Source organism: Sarcophilus harrisii, chromosome 6, assembly GCF_902635505.1.
Source record: "Sarcophilus harrisii chromosome 6, mSarHar1.11, whole genome shotgun sequence".
NCBI classification, from domain to species: domain Eukaryota; kingdom Metazoa; phylum Chordata; class Mammalia; order Dasyuromorphia; family Dasyuridae; genus Sarcophilus; species Sarcophilus harrisii.
This window is the reverse complement of record NC_045431.1, coordinates 174,476,781-174,491,358: the sequence shown is the minus strand read 5'-3', so window position 1 is coordinate 174,491,358 and position 14,578 is coordinate 174,476,781. Positions and strand designations below refer to the sequence as shown.

The 14,578-nt window shown below is 38.5% G+C and overlaps 1 protein-coding gene across 9 annotated transcripts in view; it reads left to right on the top strand.

Moving 5' to 3' along the window:
- The window catches only part of NRG1 (neuregulin 1), a 212,519-nt gene extending 198,670 nt beyond the window's left edge, over positions 1 to 13,849 (top strand). For 8 of the 9 annotated variants that reach the window (XM_031942694.1, XM_023505640.2, XM_031942693.1 and 5 more), the window contains 4 exons: positions 1,110 to 1,236; positions 2,762 to 2,892; positions 5,137 to 5,343; positions 10,280 to 10,952. In XM_031942694.1, coding sequence (XP_031798554.1) covers positions 1,110 to 1,236; positions 2,762 to 2,892; positions 5,137 to 5,343; positions 10,280 to 10,952 — 1,138 coding nt within the window. Of the gene's footprint in view, positions 1 to 1,109; positions 1,237 to 2,761; positions 2,893 to 5,136; positions 5,344 to 10,279 lie in introns of all 9 variants that reach the window. The other variant, XM_031942688.1, reaches the window with a different exon arrangement.
- Positions 13,850 to 14,578: the final 729 nt, after the last annotated feature.

Genomic DNA, 14,578 nt, shown 5'->3' with positions numbered 1-14,578 from the left:
CAAAAAAAAAAAAAAAAAAAAAGATCACTTATATGCAGAGTACTATTCAGGCTAAGGTGAGGAATAGGCCTTTTAGATAAGGCCCTGCCCTCAAGAAACTCACAATCTCAATAAGAGTTAAAACACAAATAGAGATACACAACAATAAAATTGTCATCAAATTAGAGATTAAAAAGCAGAGTCCTTAAATCAAAGATTTAGAAATAGAAAAGATTCTAAAAAGCCATCTAGACTGACCTTACCATTTTATAAATGAGGAAACTGAGTCTCAGAAAAGTTAAATGACTTGCTGAGTTCATATAGCTCACAAAGCACAATAGGGAAAATGAAAGTTCCCTTTCAAGTTTGCCAAAAACAATAGTAATTTTATTCCTACCCATAAATTGTAGAGGAGATTCTTGTTGGAGTCCAAGTTAGAGTAGATAGCATTTGAGGTCTCTTCCTGTTCTGAAGTTCTCTGAGATTATGTGAATTTTAATAATAAAATAAATGAAACCATACTTCTTTTTCTCTTTTCCACTAGACTGATTTGTTCTTAAAAATTCTTTGTCAATTTTGCCTTGTCTGTACTAAAGCATGCCTTCCAAAGTGGTAACATCTCTGTCCATCTTTCCATCTTGATATAACTCATGGAACTTATAATTGGGAGGGTCCTTAGAAACCAATCCAAAGAAACCTTCCCATTAAACAGATGTATAAACTGAGGAATAGTGAAAGGAAGTATCTTGGCTAGGGTAACACAGGTACAAAGTGTAAGACCTAGCATTCAAACACATGATCCTTATTTAAAATCCAATATTCCTTCCATTTTACTTTTATTTTGTCTTTTCTCTCTTATCAGTATCAATGAACACAATAATATTGATCAGGGTTTAGTGAGTGAGAATATATCAATTATTCAAGGATGTTCATTAGAATTCAAGGATTTGGGAAGACTTCCTTCTCCTCAGTCTTTTACTTTCAAAGTCCTTTAACTATTTTCTAAAGCTGCCTCCATAATTTGACACCTTTAATTTATAGACACAAGACCTTGAGATAGGATAATGATTTGACTATATTAAGAAGTGCTCCAGCTTTGACTAAAAATCTATTCTGTCTCTCATATGCAGGAAGCAGCGAAAAAAGCTTCATGACCGGCTCCGACAGAGCCTTCGTTCGGAACGCAACAATATGGTGAACATGGCCAATGGACCTCACCACCCCAACCCGCCCCCAGAGAATGTGCAGTTGGTCAATGTAAGTTGCTTGAGCTCTGAGAACAAATAATGAGGAATGCTGCCCACCCAACTGGGCTATGCCTTCAGTAAATTCTATACAGGGTTTATCCTCAGTGACTACTACTCACATCCTGAGCTTCCAGGAATATGGAATTTCTCCAGGAGGAAATAACAGGAACATTCTTCAAATGTTTTGGGTTTATGATAACACAAATATGTTTCCTCTTCCAGCTTGACTCATTAAGTGGTTGGATAATAACATCAAGATTTGTGTTTCTTTTGATAGAGTACATGAGCATCTTGCCTACTTATTTCATCTGAAACATAACCAAATTAGCACTTGGCCATGAGGATAACAGGCTATGTTTGGAATCAGGGAGATCTGACATTTACTGACGGGGTGACTCTAGATACCTTGCTTAATCTCTATGTGCCTCTGGCAATATCCTTCCCAGGATAATAATCTAGTAGATTGGAGATTTCAGGGCAGTGATAGAAGAACTTCCCACACTTTGAGATCCTGTGCCAACAAAATCCTTATGAGCTGAGTGGTATAGTGGCTAGGAGTACTTGTCTTGGAATCAGAAAGACCTAAGCCTGACTCCTGCTTCAGACTCTTAGTAGCTGGATGACTCTAAGAAGGTTACTGAATTTCTTTAAGTCTCAGTTTCTTCATCTGTAAAATGGGTATAATAAGAGCATCTACTTCATAGAGTTGTTGTGAAGACCAAATAAACTAATATGTGAAGTAAACCTAAAACCACTTACAAATATTCTTTTATTTAAATGTAACAATAGAAAAACCCCAAAAGGAAATACTCAACTGTTCCTGACTTCAATCCAGCACTTGGAAACTAGTAAACTGAGATATAAATAACCATAAACAAAGGGGTAGTATAAATAGAAGTCACAATGAAGGTGAAGAAAGAAATAGGGATTATAAGCTTTGGAAAATATGAAGTGATAACAAATTATAATTAGATCAATTAATTTTAGAGCTCATTAATTTGAAAGTGGAGCACATCTGATTTATGATAAGATCATGGCTGCCACCACTTCTGTGACTGAGATTTAAGTTGAGGAGTACATCACAGGAACTGAGTAGACTGAGGAATGAGAAAATTGAAATATTTTAGGGAATATCAGATGTATTATATCGAATTGTTAGGGCATGAGTTGAGATGAGGAAAAATGCAGTAGGTCAGCTGTTGACTTTGCTGAGAAAGGAAGATGAATGTTGTTAAATAATGGCCAGTAGGATTTGAATTGAGTGATGAATTTGGAAGAATGAACCTCAAAGGAAGACATATTATTAACTGGTGGTGGTAGAAGAAGGGTACAGATGTAACAATGGGAAGCAAGTAGTGACTTCATACAACTAGTTAGTTTCAAAGGCAAAATTCAAACCCTGATCTAATTTAAATTTTAACAGCATTTCTAAATTATTTCCTGAAATGTGTACATTCAAAATGTAATTTCTTTTTTATTTCAGTAAACCAAGACTATGCCCAAAATTTCCATTTGTTTCCTCTTTGTCTCTTTAGCAGTACGTATCCAAGAACATCATCTCTAGTGAACACGTCATTGAACGAGAGACAGAGACATCATTCTCCGCCAGTCACTGTACTTCACCAGCTCATCACTCCATGGCTGCCACCCAGACACCCAGCCACAGGTATAAGGATTGACTAAAATAACTTAGCCTTGCAGAGTTATTTTTTTTTTTATGGCAGTTATCTTATGATAAAATGAACAGGCTCTGGGAAAAATATGTTTACACAAGGGAACCAAAAAACCCTTTTTTATTTGTAGGGAAAATATCCACCCTTTACAGGGTGGTCTTGAAACCCACATGCATGTTAGATACTATGTTTTCTCTTGTGTAGTTGCCCTACTCCAAACATGAAATTATAGGACTTATTATGTAGTTACACCTCTTTATTTTAGAAAGCATAAAAACCTGAATATAGATCCAATATTTCTGACCAAGAATTTGTGTCCTTTGACACTAGTCTGAAAGAGAAATATTCTTATATACAACTCACTTTGTAGAAAGATCACTTTTTGTTGTTGCTATTGTTATTACTATAGCATTTCTATAACACTTTGTTTTCAAAGTGCTTTATCTATGTTATAGAATTTGATCTTCACAACAACTCTGTAAGGTAGGTACTATTATTGTGTCCATATTAAAGATGAGGAAACTAAAGTTCAGAGTTTATGTGACTTGCCAAAGTAATATAACTAATAAATCTCAGAGGCAGGATTTGAATACAGATCTTTCTGACTTGAATTGCAGCACCAAGGGAGTCACCGGGTGGGACTGAGGTTTTGATTAGTGGTCCAGAGCCTAGATTATATATTTTGTTGCTTTCTTCATTCAATTTTTTTCAATATCATCATGTTCTGGGCTAATAGTACTCGAGCTCTTATAGACCATTTCTAGCTGTAAGATTATGGCTCATAGTATCACAGCTTATTAGTTTACTAGTATTATTAGTACTAAAAAGGACTTCAGAAGTCATCAAACCCACCTCTTTCATTTTTATATTTTATAGGTAAGGAGACTGAGGCCTGGGCAAATAAGTGACTTGCCTAGGGTCCCACAAGTTGTAAGGTTTTAAGATATGATTTGAACCCAGATCTTCCCGACTCCAACTCTAATGCTGTAAATTCCAACATATTATTACTGTTATTCCAGGTACTAACGTTCACCTCTATCTTAAAAAGCACTAAGACTTTGTCCCAAGAAATTTGGGGAGAACTTTCTACATATTTGGGGCTACTCTTAGAAGCTGCTCCAGGGACATGTGGATTTCCCAAAGATGCTTCAGGCAGTTGATGCTAGAAAAACTACTTTACTGGTGAAGTAGTAGGGATTTTTAAGAGCTTCCACCAATACTCCAATAATAATAGCAATCACTAGCATTTACATAGTACTTTTATGAATATGCCCAACATTTTCAAAAATGCTGTCTCATTTGATCCTCACAACAATGAGTATCCTCACAACTATTATTATCCCCAACTTGGAAATGAGGAAAACAAGACTGAAACAGGTCAATGACTTGTTCAACATCACATAAAACATATTTGAAAGAGGATTTGAACTGAAACTTACCTGAGTTCAAGTCTAGCACTCCATTCACTGTGCCATGAAGATGCCCACTCTACATTTCTCTGTTCACTCCCAAATTTGGGTGATGATCACCAGAGCAGCATGGTACTATAATGAAAATGATGCTCTAAAAGGAGGTTATAGTGAGGCAGCTAAATATATTGGTGAGAGTGCCAGACCTGGAGCCTGAACTGAATTCTAACTTTCCAACAGAAACAGATGTTGGTACGCAAATCTCCAAGATTATAAAATCATCGATTTAGAGATAGAAGGGAACTTCAACATCAGTGAATCCAGTCCCTTCACTAAAGGAAACTAAAGTACAGACAAGTTAAGTCACTTGTCCAAGATCATATAGTTAGTAAGTGCCTATAGGAGTCAGCAACAGAGAGGTAAAGAAGGGAAAAATAAAACAAGCAAACCAAAGCCTCTAATCTTCTTGAAACCCAGTCTAGTGCCCTATTCTATCTACTTTCTTAACTACTAAGAACTTTGGTTTCCTATCTGCAAAATGGATTTTGAATGACAATTATCATGTAAGTGTGTTATTATATTATTAGAATAACAGAATTTAGATTCTTACTATCCTGAATCTCTCCCAAGTGTTGTTTAATCAAGGCAAGACTATCTTATTCTAAATTCCACTTGAGAGCAGAGAGAATAAGAGTCAAGGGTACTGGACTTTTGAAAGAAGTATTATATGATTTCACCTGGTGGTTGTTTTATTATGGTCTTTTTGTGTATTATTTGAAAGTGTTTTTTTCCCCTTTTCTCACTGTTTATTCTTTTTTTCCCCTTTAGCTGGAGTAATGGGCATACAGAAAGCATTGTCTCTGAAAGCCACTCTGTGCTCGTGATTTCATCCATAGAAAACAGTAGGCACACCAGCCCAGCTGGGGGGCCTAGAGGACGTCTTAATGGCATGGGAGGTCCCCGAGATTGTAACAGCTTCCTCAGACATGCCAGAGAGACCCCTGATTCCTACCGAGACTCTCCTCACAGTGAAAGGTAAAACAGAAGGGAAAGCTACCTGCAAAGGAGAACCCCCGTAAGAGAATCACAGTAAGAACCCACTGTCTCATTGAAGGGCACTTCCTGGGTAGCAGTAATGAGAGCCAGGAGGTGCATGCTGGTCCCCTATTAGATAAGGCTATTTCCTTACATTTATTACCTCAAGAGGCCTAGCACAGGTCAAAGAATATAGGGGGAAGAGGTACTTTGGAGATTATCTAGTCCAACTCTTGTTTTATAGATGGAGAAAGCGATGTCCAGTGAAAATAATTTGTCCAAGGTGACAAGGCAAAGAACAGGCAGAACTACAATAAAACCCAAGTCAGAGAACCAGACAACCTCTAAATAGGAAAGGATGCCATAGCTCATCTAACCCAATCTATACTGAATCAAGAGTTCTCTTGACAATGTATGATCACTGGCCATCCATACAATTCATTTTCGTTTCTATTTAGTAACCACATGCAACTCTGTTCACAGACAGAGTCAATACAAATAGAATAAAAGCCAATCAAACAACTATTATATAGGTGCATGACTCCAACTTCACTTAGTCCTCACAAACCATCTATGGATCTATATTGAACTAAGAGTTTGGGGGTGTATTTTAAGGGTCTGAAGCTCAATCAGTGGCTCCCAGTCTCTCTAAGAATGAATGAGAGCCATGCCTTAGGATGCTTCACCTAGACCTCACAAAACATTTATGGACCTATACTGAACTAAAAGTTTTGGGATGTATTTCAAGGGATTGAAACTCAACCAGCTGGTCCCAATCTCTCTAAGAGTGAATAAGAGGGTTCATGCCTTAGGTGAGGACTTCTTAAACTTTTTCCACTTGGGATCCCTTTTTGTTCAAGAAATTTTTATGTGATCCTATCTTGAATCAGAGCTAAGGTGCTTTTGATAGCACTCATGCATACACAGTGCAAAGTGCAAAATGCACGTTGCAGATTTAGAACCAAAGCTATAGTGAAATGCAACATGGACAAGTTCTGCCAGAAACATGGCAGATTCATTACACATTTGATTTTGAAATAATTCTTAGTCATTGTGTTTAGAAACCTCTTACTGCTGGAAAAATTTTTGTGACTCCCCCTCCCACATGCAGTTTTATGTAATCTTCCCCCCCCCCTCCAAATATGGCTTTACAACCCACAGTTTAAGAAGCTTTGACCTAGGACATGATTCCCAAATGATGTTACAATGTATTTGTGACTTCCAGGAATATCAAGTCAACTGAGAGAATTAATCATTTGGATCCACTTAGCTCTTCTTTGTGGCACAAAGACCTGTACTTGGGATACTTCTTGGTTCAGAGAGGAGTTCCTCTAGAAACAACGCTCAAACCCCAATCCCGATCTCTCTTGCTTTATCAGTCCACAAAAGCAAGCGTTTAGGTAAAGACTTAAAAACTGAACCAGAGTGGTTCCTCTCTTTCCTGAGTATTGCCTTTAATCCTCTATCTCTTCTGTCACAGTTCCCAAGCCAAATGGAAGTTTGATCATTCCCACTCATCCCTAACCATTTCTCATCTTTGATATTTTGCATGGGACAGAACTCACAGTAGAGAGCAGGTATATTCTTGCTTCCCCCCACTTTTGTGGTAGAGACTCTCAGGTCACCACAAATCCACAGTTGCATGTGTTTTACCTCACAAATTCCAAGAATGATTGCATCATTCATTTAATTGCTCAATCAATGAATCCAACTATCTTTACTGTTGTAAGTATGGCTCTTTATCACAGTGACTATTACCACCAAGGCAGGCTCCTGGGATATAGTTGGATTTTAGCAGCTTAGGGCTTAGAAAGTTGAATGTGAGCCACAAAAAGAGACAAAGAATGAAAAAAAAGAAAGACACCATGTAGATGTGAAATCACTTTTTGCTCATTACTTTGCCTGGCTAAGTCTTTTGCTTTATGTTTTTTTTAAAACTTTTTTTTTATTTCTAAAACATATGCAAGGATAATTTTTCAACACTGACCCTTGCAAAACCTTGTGTTCCAAATTTCCCTCCCTTCTCTTCACTCCCTCCCCTAAATGGCAAGTAATCCAATATATGTTAAACATGTTAAAATATATATGTTCAATCCAATATATGCATACATATTTATACAATTATCTTGCTCTGGCCAAGTCTTGTAGCTTTCACTAGTCCCTTTTCTCCATGGAGAAAATGGGAAGTTTTTCTCACCCCACTTACAATCTGCCATCGTTTGCCCATCAAATCTAACATATTCAGAGACATTTCTGTCTTATTAAACTAATCCACAAGGTTTCCCAAGCATTAGAGAAGATGGAAGGTTATGTTAGCTCAAAGCAGTCCATCTGTATCCTTTTTAGAAGTGGCATAGCCTATCTTTTATCTGTATAGAGGCTTCAGTGTTTGGGCCAATAATAATAATAATTCATATAACATTATGAGATTTGCAAAACACTTTTACAAATTTCTCATTTTATGCTCACAAAAATCCTGGGAGACACGGTTCAATATTATCACCATTTTCTAAAGAAGAAAACTAAAGCAAATGGAGATTAAATGACTTGCCCAGAGTTACATAACTATTAAGTATAATTATCTGAAGCAAGCTTTGAGCCCAGGTCTTCCTGCCTCCACATTTAGCACTCTATTCACTCCACCACCAAGTTGTCTTTACTATGTATGCTAGTTCTGGGTCTTCAAACCAGATTGAACCCACCAAATATTGTCTCTTACATTGGTCTCTGTTCTTTGCCCCAGGACCAGCTTCCACCTTTATTAGGTTTTCTCATGTGCTGAATAATTTTTATCTGATGGTAGCCTCTTATCTCAGAGCTCCTGTGTTCTACTCTTGTGGACTCTCACTGATCTCAAAAGGTTCCACTCTTTCTCCTTCCTGATCTTGTTTTCAAGGTAGCAGTCTCAAAAGTACCTCTCACTGAGCCGTTATTTAAAGTGATCCTTGTTCTCCAATGTAGATGCTGAAGTTGCAGTCGTATATACACACTTCTCACTGCCCTTCCTTTTTCTGGGGCTCAGCAGAGCTGAAGATTCTCAATCCGCATACAAGATATACTTTTCTTTTTTGTCACTCTCCATCTCTGTTTCCATGATGTCATACTTCATACCCAAATGAAGGGTCTTTTCTTTATACTGGTTACGTATAGGGCTTTTTATGATATTTGAAAGGATGTGTTTTAAATCAGAACCTTGCTAGCAGCCTAAAGTTGCTTTAAAGACTGGCAGAGTTTGGAATAACTGCATATGGTGGATTTCCATATTAGTACCCTAAAAGGTCCTAAATCTGGAACCTCAGCTTTCACGTACTTTGCTTGATTACCCATGTTCTGAGTTTAGGGACTCTGATTCAGTCTCATAGCAAAATCCATCTGAATCAACATATACCATGTTGGAAGGGACTAGGATTCCTTTTCCTGTCTACTGGAGCACTCTTGATCACCCTCTTTAGGGTTGCAGACTGTCCTATAGTCATAGTCATCTCAGCAGTATCTGAGCTCTTCCCCAATGATTGCTGATTGTTCAGTCACTCTATAGTGAGAGAACTAAAGTCTTCCAGTGAAGCTACAGCCATCCACTTTGATGTTAGAATGAAAGGGAAATTCCCTTTGTAACTTGTAGTCACCATTTGCCAACAGATAGATAATGAGTAAGTTTAACCTAAAGCGATGCAATAGGAAAAACCTGCAGAACTCTCTCTGCCTTGGACAGAGGTATAACAGGGGCCAAAGAGGAAAGGAGTTTTCTTTAGATTCACAAAACTGCCGGAAAAAGAAAAGAAAAATAGAGAAAATTTGTATTTACTATTTCCCCAAAAAACCAAGAATGCCTTTAGGACAAAAGTGCGCAATTGTATCATGTTACCTTAAGTAAAAATATCTTTAGCCATAAGGCTGAATTGAATCAGAAACCCCCCTCAACCACTTCCTCTGTAAGTGACCTTAGTTCACCGCTATATACTCAAATATCCTCATCTGTAAAGGAAGTAGTTTGGGCCTCATGGTTTTTAGGATCTTTTCCAACTTTTTTTTTTTTTTTTTTTTTTTTTGCTGAGGCAAGTGGGGTTAAGTGACTTGCCCAGGGTCACACAGCTAGGACATGTTAAGTGTCTGAGATCACATTCAAACTTAGGTTCTCCTGACTTCTGGACTGGTGCTCTATCCACTGTGCCACCTAGCTGCCTCTTTTTTCCCCCCAGCTTTCAATGCATGATCATGATAGAGGGAAATATGAACTTTTACTTGTTGAAGTGCATAACATTAGCTAGCATTTATATTTCAGTTTCTGCAAAGCACTTTCCATGTCATCTTATTAGATACAGGCCTTTGCTACAAGGCAGAACTTCATAGATGAAATAAGGAGACATAAGCTACATATATCCAAATATCAGCAGACTTAGATTTAGCAAAAACTTATTTTTTAGCTTCTATTTTTCCTTCCAAAGATTGCATTTCAGAACAGCATAGTTAGACCATTCTAAGTATTTGAAAATATGTCTCATCATGTTTCTCTTTCCACAATTTAAAATGCTTTCGATATAAAATTTGAAAGATTTAGACCCAGTTGCTTTTGACTAGTTATTAAGCATTGGATTATATACAAATCTCCATACTAAATACTAAGGGTACAGATGCAAAATAAAAGCAGACCTTTTCCTCTAGGATGTTACCTTTTACTGGGGGAGACATTGTGTACCCAGTTAAATAGAGAGAAGGGCATTTGAGTAGAGAATTTTAAAATGTTTACTCCTTATAAATGGGGGAAATAGCCTCATCTCTAGGCAGTGATGTACCCAATGGACACCACACCTATAATGCTATAATACTCAGACTGAGTAGCTAATGATCAAAATCCCCATTTCTGAATTTTCCCCTCAACCCTTCTGCCTGTGTTTATTCCCTCTATATTTATTGGCATTTTTTGGTGCTCTTACAGATATGTATCAGCGATGACTACCCCAGCTCGCATGTCACCCGTAGAATTCTACATGCCAAGCTCCCCTAAGTCGCCTCCTTCTGAAATATCTCCACCCATATCAAGTTTGACAGTGTCCATGCCATCTGTGGCAGTCAGCCCCCTTGTGGAAGAAGAGCGGCCTCTGCTGCTGGTGACACCTCCACGACTTCGGGAAAAGAAATATGATCACCACCCCCAACAATTCAACTCATTTCACCACAACCCGGTCCATGAGAGCAATAGCCTACCCCCCAGCCCCTTAAGGATCGTGGAGGATGAGGAGTATGAGACTACCCAGGAATATGAGACCACCCAAGAGTATGAGCCAGCGCAAGAGCCCACAAAGAAACTCGTCAACAGCCGGCGGGCAAAAAGAACAAAGCCCGATGGCCATATTTCTAACAGGTTGGAAATGGACAGTGACACAAGCTCTGAGAACAGTAACTCGGAAAGTGAAACAGAAGATGAAAGAATAGGCGAAAATACACCTTTCCTGAGTATACAGACGCCGATGGCAGCTGGCTTAGAGTCAGCTCCTGCCTTCCGCCTGGCTGACAGTAGGACTAACCCAACCAGCCGCTATTCCACTCAGGAGGAATTCCAGGCCAGGCTGTCAAGTGTAATAGCTAATCAAGACCCTATCGCTGTATAAAACCTAAATAAACACATAGATTCACGTGTAAAACTTTATTTTATATAACGAAGTATTCCACCTTAAATTAAACAATTTATTTTATTTTAGCAGTTCTGCAAATAGAAAACAGGAAAAACTTTTATAAATTAAATCTATGTATGTAAAAATGTGTTATGTGCCATATGTAGCAATTTTTTACAGTATTTAAAAATGAGAAAGATATCAATGGTGCCTTTATGTTCTGTTGTTTTGTTGAGAGCAAGTTTGTCCAGTTACAGTGATTGCTGTTCCACAGTATTTCTGCAGAATTTCCCATGGTCAGTTTTCCCGGCTTCTTGTACATTGCATCATCATGTTGAATGGATGTGGAATCCATAAGACTTACCACTGTTCCTCCTTTGGCTTATTGTCAGAGCACAAGTGAGTAAGACTTGTGTTGGTTCACCTGTCTTAAGTATCATCCTCCTTTGGTAGGAAGTGTCTTTGCTATCAGGATTTACTACATTGTTGGCCAAAGGCTTGTTTCACTGAGCATGGAAATAATAGTAGGTCCAGCAGCATGCTACTAAGAATTATAGGAAAAAGCTGCATCAAGTCACATTTGAAGGCAGGAAGGAATTTTATAATTTAAAAGATGAACAAACCAATATTGTTATTCAGAAGGAAGCTTGTTCTTACTAGGATCTGCCTATTCTTTCCTTCCTTCCCCATTTCCCTTATTCCTTCCTTCTTTCCCTCCTTCCTTCTTTCCTGCCTACCACCTTCCTACCTTCACATGGAGAGCAATGACTCTTGTCATTTATTAAGAAAAAGGGTTTTGTTGCCCATCAAAATGAATGTAACCCTTGATAAAAATGTTTGCTCACACTTGCTCTTAGTTTCTGGGGGAATGAAGTAGCAACTGAACAGTCAAAAACCATACCCTAAATAATAAAACTACAATTATCTTTGACTTGGAATTGAGGGTTGGTAATAACTTCTCAGTTTAAGGGGGTGGGGAGAGGCCATTAAGGAATAGAAAGTCCAGAACAAATCATAGCTAATATAATGAAGCCTAAGAGACATGGAGAATGAAATGTGACCTACGTAGTGACATTTGTGAACATATTCCCTTGGTCAAGAGATTAAGATGAGTGGATTTATAGGCGATACAGAGGAGGGAGTGATGCTAAGCTAACAAAAGACATAATTTGACTGAAATGATAAACAGTTCTGCTGCTAGCTCTCTTGCCATTAATACCCCCTTCATTTTTTCTAATCAACATTGGATTGAGCCAGCCCCCAATTATGCATGTTGATTTTTGTCAAGAATATGCAAATGTGCATGTGACACGTGACACCCTTGAAAGGGTGGTGGCTTATCACTGGAATGGTTCCTGTGCTGAGACTGCAGTACCTTTCAATATAAGCCCCCAGCTACCCCCTAGATCCTTTGCTTTTAGATCACTAATTCCTCTTGTCACTTCCATCTGATTTCTTTCATCCTCATACCCCTGGCACAAGGCAGACCCTCAGATGGGGCTCAGTTTTGCATGTGGTCCTGAGATGTCAACAGAAGAATGGCTGTAGGTATTAATATTCTAAATAAATAGTCACTTCAGGGAGACAAATGGGATCACAAACATCCATGTGCCTTCTTCTACACCTTTTGGGGCTAATCTAAGCTCACAGATCCCCTCAGCACTTAAAAAGAGACCTACTTAGAGTGGAGCCATAACCAGGGGGGAAAAAACAATGAATTTTTAGTGGCTTCAGAGTATTGTAGAGAAAATTTCAATCTCAAGTCAGCAAGGACCCCAGGAGAAGGGTCAATTCCTGTGTGTCAGGAGATAAACATAATGAAATTTTATTTGGTGGTCAATTAGATTTATGGACTCACCCAAAGTAATACAATAAACACAGAGTGACACAAGGGGCTGAGCTAGAAAGAAAGAAAATGTAGGTGCTTTGGTCAGATATTTTGAGTAGGAAAAGAAGGCTGAGCACAGAGTTACTCAGAAGAGCAATTCAGATAGCAACCAACTGTGTCTTTAAAGTATTGTAGAGCTTTTGCCATACTAAAAAGGTGGCAGACAACGGGGTCTTGAAATCACTTCTAGCCCAAATTGCTAGATTTCTTTGCTTTCTGTATCCTACTTTCTCTTTGTTCAACATCTCTGTTCATTTGCCAACCATAAGGATTCCTTGGACATACAGCATCAGCTGCACTGAGGTCACTAGACCTTGAAAAGATGAAAGATTTTGATAGAAAAAAAATTTACCCCAAAGGTTACCACTCTGAACTCCTTCAGTGATGCCTTGGCAGGATCTGGCAAACATTCTGCCCATTCCCATGAGGGATTTCCTAATACTACCTTAGACCTTAATAGAACTGAATCAAAACCCTAGATCATTGTGATCATATTGATGCTGGTGCCCTGGATATGTCAGCCAGTAACCCCAGGGCAAAGTCCATTTGATTCTCCTTCCAAGGGTGACATCAGGGCTCCCAAATTGCCAAACTGCCTAGATCATTATGACGGTGAGATATCGGCATCCTTACCTGAAATGGCTTATTGGGTCCATGGATAATTAATGTCTTCTGTCTCCAGGATCAAAGATAATCTCTATTGAAAGAGGCAAGGTGATTGATCCTGTTGCAAGCATAAAGCCCCCCACCCCCCAGGGTCATCAGGATGTCCCTGTGATGCTCAGTTACTGTTTCACTCTTTCTTTTCTCCTACAACGAGCTCAGTGCAGCAACCATCTGCAAGGGGAGAGAGAAAGGACCAGCATCCCTGGCTTGCATCGACCTACCCCATATTTTGTGTCAATGCAATTTGCATGGGACCTCAATAAAACTTGCTCCTTGGGAGTTTATTGTAACTGTACCAATCCCATCAGGGATTAATCAATCAATAAAAACATTTGTTATATACCTACTGTGTGCAGAGCATACAGTGCACCACATGGGTATGCAATGGAATGTGGTATATGCAAAACCCCCTTTCAGTTAGATTCCCCATTTTGTGTCTTTCGATCCTGCTCCTAGATGTGGTTTGTTAAAAAGCATTATCATGTGCTTTCTCAATCCAATGACCAGCTTCGCCAGGGATGTGTGTGAACGTGCCCATCAATAGAATGGCATCTCTTCCTCATCTTCCTCTCTACATATGTGGAGCATGTCCAAGAGGGCCTGCTCAGGGACATTGGTTCCCTTTGTGGCCTGTAGTAAAGAGGTGACAAGCAAAATCTGGTTTTACCCCTGCGTACTGGTGGGGTTTCACCAACCACATGGATTTATTTCCCTTGTGCAAAGACCTTTGGAATGCTGCAGCAAAATGCAGACAAACTACAATGGCCACATATCACAATGCCTAGTCTATATTATTTTGTAAATACATATTGTACATTACTGAGATGTTTCCTTAAATCATTCACTATCCTCCTGAGTTAAAGTCTGTTTGTACTCTCTCAATTTCCCGTCACACTGTAAATAATCCTGACCTTTAATATTTATATTCAACCATCTAACATCTAGAGAGAGTCATTTTCCTATGATTTGTGAGATGAATGTCAAAAATGTGTTTCATTGTGTTATCTTTTCTTTTAAATTGTAATGTATCCTTTTCTTTTCATTTTTTTTCTTTTTTTTTTTTTAAAGT